Raw genomic sequence first — 7,515 nt, 5'->3', positions numbered from 1 at the left:
GGGGGTGAGAGGGGGTATCACTCTGGCATCTCAAATGTGTGTCAACCTAGATGGTCAAGAACCCTGGACATGGCTGGCTTAACTAAAGAGTTATTCCAGGCCTGGGCCTGGCTACCCACTGTGGCTTCCCAGGTAGGGATTTGTGATTGCTCACAGCACCCTGTTTTTCACCCACACCCAGGACCCAAGAAGGGCTCAGTGGGATCTGGGGGGAGGCCCTGAGTCACCAGCCCTGGCTGAGTAGCCCTAAAGGTGGAGGTGCAGCCGAGCTGAGATAATGGCAGACAAGGTGGGAAACAGGGTTGACGTAGGTAAGAAAATCCGCAGGACTAACCGACCAGCGAGGAGGGCGCAGAATTAAAATCGATGGAAAACACCGATCGGAGCAGCTCAGGGCCCCACCTGCCCCAGGGTGGCCTCTGGCTGCATCTGTAGGGAAACCAGGGCCGGAGGACATCGCAGTCCCAGACCCAGCCTGGTGGAAACCCATGTCCCCCCCCCCCCAAAATAACTAAGCTCATCTCTTCTGCGTTCTAGAGCCATGAGACGAGAGACCCTGGCCCTGTGCCGGGCCGTGGCTGCGGTCCTGGTGCTGCAGACGCTGGCCGAGGCGAACCACTCGCCACGGCGCCTGTGCAGCCAGGCGGAGGTGTTCGCAGACCTGAGCGCCCAGGAGCTGAAGGCCGTGCGTGACTTCCTCTGGTCCCGGGAGGAGCTGCGGCTGGAGCCCCACAGGGCCCCCACCCTCGCTAAGAACTCCGTGTTCCTTATCGAGTTGCTGCTGCCCAAGAAGCAGCATGTGCTGACATGTCTGACCAAGGGTCACAGACGCCCCGCCCGGGAGGCGCGGGCGGTCATCTTCTTCGGAGCCCAGGAGCATCGCAACGTCACTGAGTTTGCTGTGGGGCCCCTGCCACGGCCCCACTACCTGCGCAAGCTGCCCCCCAGGCCTGGGCACCAGTTCTCCTGGGCCTCCAGGCCTGTGTCCTCTGCAGAGACCGTCCTCCTGAGCCGCACCCTGCAGGAGGCCACCAAGCCCTTGCACCAATTTTTCCTCGACACCACCGGCGGCTTCTCCTTCGAGGACTGCTCCGACCGATGCCTGACCTTCACCGATGTGTCCCCCCGGGGCTTGGCCTCCGGCCAGCGCCGGACCTGGATCATCCTGCAGCGCTTCGTGGAAGGCTTCTTCCTGCACCCCACGGGCCTGGAGCTGCTCCTGAACCACGGGAGCGTCGACGCCCGGGACTGGACGGTGGAGCAGGTCTGGTACAACGGGAAGTTCTACCGAAGCCCCGAGGAGCTCGCTCGCAAGTACCGGAACGGGGAGGTAGACGTGGTGGTCCTGGAGGACCTGCCGCCCCAGGGCAAGGGGGCAGAGGCCGCGGAGGAGCCGCCCCTCTTCTCCTCTTACAAGCCGCGCGGGGACTTCCCCAGTCCCATCGCCACCCACGGCCCCCGCCTGGCCCAGCCCCAGGGCCCCCGCTACCGGCTGGAGGGCAACAGCGTCCTCTACGGGGGCTGGAGCTTCGCGTTCAGGCTGCCGTCCACGTCGGGGCTGCAGGTCCTGAACGTGCGCTTCGGCGGGGAGCAGGTGGCCTACGAGGTGAGCGTGCAGGAGGCGGTGGCTCTGTACGGGGGCCACACGCCCGCTGGCATGCAGACCAAGTACATCGACCTGGGCTGGGGCCTGGGTACCGTCACCCACGAGCTGGTCCCCGGCATCGACTGCCCGGAGACAGCCACCTTCCTGGACGCCCTCCACTACTACGACGCCGACGACCCCGTCCGCTACCCCCGGGCCCTCTGTCTCTTCGAGATGCCCACCGGGGTGCCCCTGCGGCGCCACTTCGACTCCAACTACCACGGCGGCTTCAACTTCTACGCGGGGCTTGAGGGCCAGGTGCTGGTGCTGCGGACGACATCCACGGTCTACAACTACGACTACATCTGGGACTTCGTCTTCTACCCCAACGGGGCGATGGAGGCCAAGGTGTACGCCACCGGCTACGTGCACACCACCTTTTACACGCCCGAGGGGCTGCGCTACGGAACCCGCCTGCACACAAACCTGCTCGGCAACATGCACACCCACCTCGTGCACTATCGCGTGGACCTGGACGTGGCAGGTAGGGCTCGGCTGGGCCCCCCCCCCGGGCCCAAACGCCCGCATCCAAACGCGAACTCCCACCCGTGGGGGAGGCCGCTGCTCCCCGGGGGGCATGCCGTCAGGAGAACGGGCTCAGCCGGCCTCTGAACCCCACAGGGCTGGAATACCCGTGTCCCCGAAGAAGGGTGGCAGTGAACGGCCCCCCCGGTGTTGCCTGGGGTGCAGCATCGTGAACCCCGTCCGGGCCCTGGGGCGGCACTGACCCTCCAGACGGGCGGGGTGGGCAGTGAGGTGCGTTCGGGGCGGGGGAGAGGATGACGCCTTGGAGCGTGAGGAATGTGGCCGCCGTCTAGCCCTCTGAGGTGGACGCAGGGTCATCGGAAACGTTTCCTGGGTCTCCTGGATTAACGGTGTCACTGTGGCGTAGGCGTCAAGACAGGATGTGGCCTGACGTCAAACCTCATGTCAGAGCAGGCCCCCAGGACCAGATGGGGGCTTCCCTTCCTGGACCCCACCCTCCCCACCGGCTGGGCCCCATTGCCCCCCTGGACTCAGAGGGCGCTGGCCACAGTCCCCGGCCGGCGGAAGATGGCCACCCCTCCTCTAGGACTGCGGGGCGGCCCACAGGCTCAGGACACACGTTTCAGAGGCACTGCCCTCAGTCCCACCGGACACGCCACCCACAGCTGGCTCCACGTACCCCCGACACCCCCTTCGCCCCTGATGGTTTGCTGCTGGATGCGGTCTGGGGAGGAGATCTCAGCGCAGAATGGAGGGCGTCATTTGGGGGGGCTGGATCCTCATGTTGTGTCCCTGTGCACACTCGCAGGTACCAAGAATAGCTTCCAGACCCTGGGGATGAAGCTAGAAAACATCACCATCCCCTGGAGCCCGGAACACCGGATGGTCCAACCGACTCTGGAGGAGAAGCACTACCCCAGCGAGCGCCAGGCAGCCTTCAGCTTCCGGCGAGCTCTGCCCAAGCACCTGCTTTTCACCAGCCCCGAGAAGAACCGCTGGGGCCACAAGCGCAGCTACCGGGTGCAGATCCACTCCATGGCCCAGCAGGTGCTGCCCCCCGGCTGGCAGGAGGAGCGGGCCGTCACCTGGGCCAGGTGAGCGGGCTGGGGGCTGAGGCCCGAGGCTCTGCCCTGCGTTTCCCCGTGTCTGTGTTTCTGTCTATGGGGCTCTGGGTCTGTGGGGCAGTGCGTCTGGACGCGTGGGCGTGCGGGCGTGTGTGTGCGCGCGTTTCCAAGGTGTGGCTCTGCGCTTGGGGAGGAGGAGCTGAGCCCCAGGTGACACTGGGCCAGGATACGATCTCGAAATTGGGGAAAACTCACCTCGCCGACGCAGCAGATGTGCCCTGGAGGGCCCAGAACCACCTGGCTTCTCCGCCGGCAGGTACCCCCTGGCGGTGACCAAGTACCGGGAGTCTGAGCTGTACAGTAGCAGCATCTATAACCAGAACGACCCCTGGGACCCGCCTGTGGTCTTCGAGGAGTTTCTTCGCAACAACGAGAACATTGAAAATGAGGTACTGGCCCCGCTTTCTTCCAGCCCCAGCCCAAGACTAGATCTGTGCCCAGTCCCGGGACCTGTGCCCTGCGGCAGCTGGCTGTGTGGAGAGCAAGCTCTGTGTCCCATCCCAGGACCTGTAACCAGTCCCCAGATCTGTACCCTGTCCCAGGATCTGTGCCCAGTCCCGGGATCCATTCCCTGTCCTGGGATCTGCACACTGTCCCAGGACTTGTGCCCAGTGGTGGGATCTGTGCCCCTTCCGGGGATCTGCGCCCCATCCCGGGATCTGTGCCCAGTGGTGGGATCTGTGCCCAGCCCCGAGACCTGTGCTCAGCTGGCTGTGTGGAGAGCAAGCTCTGTGGTCCCCAGATCTGCCTGTTCCTTACAAAGGGGGCTGGAGGAGGTCTCCCACCCCCTCCTCTCCGAGTCTCTCAGCACTGCCCACCCTTCTCTCCCACAGGATCTAGTGGCCTGGGTGACAGTGGGCTTCCTGCACATCCCCCACTCAGAGGACATCCCCAACACGGCCACCCCGGGAAACTCCATAGGCTTCCTGCTCCGGCCCTTCAACTTCTTCGAGGAGGACCCATCCGTGGCGTCCAAAGACACGGTGATTGTGTGGCATCGGGACAACGGCCCCAACTTTGTCCAGCGATGGCTCCCTGAGGAGGGCGGGTACTGCGTGAAGCCGAACCCCTTCCGTTACAACGGGAACTACACACCCGTGTAGAGGGTCCCCTGCCCCCCGCTAACTCCTAACTAAAAGCCTGAGCCCCCCATCCCACCCAGGGATGGAAAATAAACCCCCAGGACTCAGCTCCAAGTGCTGCTTCTTGCGGGGTCACAGCTGGCGAGACACACACCTGGCCTTGGCCTCCGTCCGCCCTGGTCTACTCCGTCCCGGAAAAGGCTCCCATTGCTAAGACGAGCGATGGCCACTGAGATACCAGCTTTACCTCTCAGATTCATTTTTTTTAAAGCCTGAGGCTGCACAGCCGGTGTGGCTCAGCATGTGAGCATTGGCTTATGATCCATGTCAGGGCACAGGCCCGGGCTGCGGGCTCGATCCCGGTGGGGGGTGTGCAGGGGGCAGCTGATCAATGTCTCTCTCATCATTGATGTTTCTCTCTCTTTCGCCCACTCCCTTCTTCTCTCTGAAATCAATAAAAATATATTTTAAAAAAAAAAATCTGAGGCTGAGAGCTTCCTCTCAGGAGCCTTTGGGGGGACTCCCCTACGTCACTGATGGGCGTGCAAAGGAGCACAGCCGTAGGGAGACGCCATGGGGGGAAAACTAGCAAAATCTTTACCCTCAGACACACTGAGCCAGTGTCTAGGGGTTTATCCCAGAGAGCTACTTACAAACACAGAAAAAAATATGTACACATGACTCACTGCAGAGCTGTCTGGAACAGAAAGTCTGGAAACGAGCCAGCCAGCCACCTATGGGAGAGAGCTTGTCAATCTGAATAAACTCTGGCACGTCCGCCTGGTGCAGTTCTGGGCGGGGGGGGGGGGGGGGTCACGTGAAAAAAACGTGTGAATGAGCATGTTCTCTATACTGATGAGAGGAAAAACCTAAGGAAGAAAATGTCCCGGCTGGTGTTGCTCAGTGGTTAGAGCATCGGCCCCCACACTGAAGGGTCCCGGGTTCGATTCCCAGTCAAGGGAAAGGGCCTTGGTTGCAGGCTCGATCCCTGACCCCAACATGGGGTGCGTGCAGGGGGCAACCAATCAATGTGTCTCTCTCACATCGATGTTTCTCTCTCTCCCTTTCACTCTCTCAGAAAAGCAGTGGAAAAAAAATATCCTTGCATAAGGATTTAAAAGAAAAAAAACTAAGGAAGAAAGGAAAATAGGCATAGAACACTATGTACAGTGTGCTAACTTTCGCAGAAGAGAGCAGGATGTAGGTTTTCTTATAAGTATATATACGTATTTCTATTTTTTTATAAAAGCCCTAGAAAGGTACACAAGATACTAATAAAATGAGCTGCCTGTCGTCTTAGTCCTTTCGGGCAGTTATAACAAAATACCATGGACTGGAGGGGGCTTATAAATGAAATGTATTGCTCACAGTTCTGGAGGCCGGACGTCCAAGATCAGGGTGCCAGGGAAGTTGAGTGAGGGCCTTCTTCTAACTGGCAGACTTCTGACTTCCGTCTGTCCTCAGGCGAGGGAAGAAGTGAGGGATCCGTGTCGAGTCTCTACGAGGACTAATCTGTCCTGGAGGCTCCTCTCTCGCTACTAAGCCGCTCCCAAAGCCCCGCCCCTTACTACCATCGCCCCCCTTTAACTGTGTGCCTGAATGTTGCCGCATTCAGTGGGCACCCGGCAATGCTTGTTGAGTGGCTGAGTGACCCACTGCTCAGGAAATGCAAATTCCACATTACACCGACTCCTCATATCCTCCCTTCCCCCGCCTGGTCCAGTTTTTTCCCTTGGCCCTGATCATGATTTTGGCTATTCCCTTGGCTACGACAGCACTGACCCCCAACCCTTCGCTCCCTAATGAGATGGCAAGAGAACCCGAGCTTTGCCCCAGAGAAAGCAGCCCCAAGAACCCCAGAGAGGCCCTGGCTAGTGCGGCTCAGTGGTCAGAGCAGCGGCCCTCACACCGAAAGGTCACCGGTTCGATTCCCGGTCCAGGCCACATACCTGAGTTTCAGGTTCAATCCTCGGGCCTCGGTTGGGGCCCGTGCAGGAGGCAAGCAATCGATGTGTCTCTCACATTGATGTTTCTCTCTCTCTCCCTCCCTCTCTCCCTCCCTCCCTCCTTTCTGCTCTCTCTAAAAATCAATGGAAAAAATATCCTCGAGTGAGAATTTTTTTTTAATTTATTTTTTTTTAGAAAGGAACCTGCACTTACTGCAGGACCAGCCGTCTCTTGTGGTCATGGGCATTGAGCCCAGAGAAATAGATTCTTATGTTCAGGCAAAAGCCTGCGCACTAATGTTCACGGCTGATTTATTCATCGTAACGGCCTGTGAATGACCCAAATGTCCCTCGGTGGAGAAATCACTGAACATGCTCTGGTCCAACAGAGCAGTCACTGGTCAGCAGCGAAAAGGAATGAACTTCTGACCCAGGCAACGACCTGGGTGGACCTCAGTAACATTATGCTCAGTAGGAAAACAAAAGTCAACTGCAAAGTGTTGCATCCAGTATGATTTCATTCAGATGGCATCTTGAAATGAGAAAACTATGCCCGGCCGGCGTGGCTCAGGGGTTGAGCGTCCACCTATGAACCAGGAGGTCACGGTTTGATGCCCAGTCGGGGCACATGCCCGGGTCGTGGGCTCGATCCCCAGTCGGGGACCTGCAGGAGGCAGCCGATCAATGACTCATCACTGATGTTTCTATCTCTCTCTCTCCCTCCCTTTTCCTCTCTCTGAAATCAATAAAGATATATTTTTAAAAAGTAAAATAAAATCTCAGGCATGGAGTAACCATATTTTACAAGGACACGTGAATTCAAAGGTATATGTCGAGAGAGAGGGGGGCTCAGGCTGTCCCTATTCTTGTTTTCAGGGCTTCCCAGGCTCTGAAGACCTACTGTTTCTGGGCTCCCCTCCTTGGCTCCTTTTGGGGGTTAAGCGCTGAGCCTTCCCAGTGCCTCCCCCGGCTGGGCGCTAGGTGGCTCCCCTGCGCCGCTGGGACCCCCGCGCCCAAGGCTCCAGCCAGGACCGAGGTTCTGAGGCTGCCCTGCTGTTCGCACTGCTGGGTCCAAGTTCAGGGTCCAGACAGGTGCACCCAGGGAGGACGGGGGGGGGGGGTGGAAGGCCGAAGACAGGGTGGCCAGAGGCCTGCCTTCCTGCAAGGAGCGTCCTCTGGCGTATTTTACCTGCATGTTTCACTCCCATCCTCTGTCCTGCCTTCTCTGTTTC

General features: G+C 59.5%; 1 protein-coding gene across 1 annotated transcript; it reads left to right on the top strand.

Annotated features, from left to right (window-relative positions):
* Nucleotides 1-541: 541 nt before the first annotated feature.
* On the top strand, nucleotides 542-4,358 carry AOC1 (amine oxidase copper containing 1; the record flags this gene model as incomplete). Its single annotated transcript, XM_081147317.1, has 4 exons — nucleotides 542-2,129; nucleotides 2,940-3,225; nucleotides 3,512-3,644; nucleotides 4,089-4,358. The coding sequence occupies 4 exons, from the start codon at nucleotides 542-544 to the stop codon at nucleotides 4,356-4,358; spliced, it is 2,277 nt and encodes a 758-aa protein (XP_081003443.1).
* Nucleotides 4,359-7,515: the final 3,157 nt, after the last annotated feature.

Source organism: Miniopterus schreibersii (assembly GCF_964146895.1).
Source record: "Miniopterus schreibersii genome assembly, chromosome: 9".
NCBI lineage: Eukaryota > Metazoa > Chordata > Mammalia > Chiroptera > Miniopteridae > Miniopterus > Miniopterus schreibersii.
The sequence above is the reverse complement of the archived record's forward strand: the minus strand, read 5'-3'. Positions and strand labels throughout refer to the sequence as shown.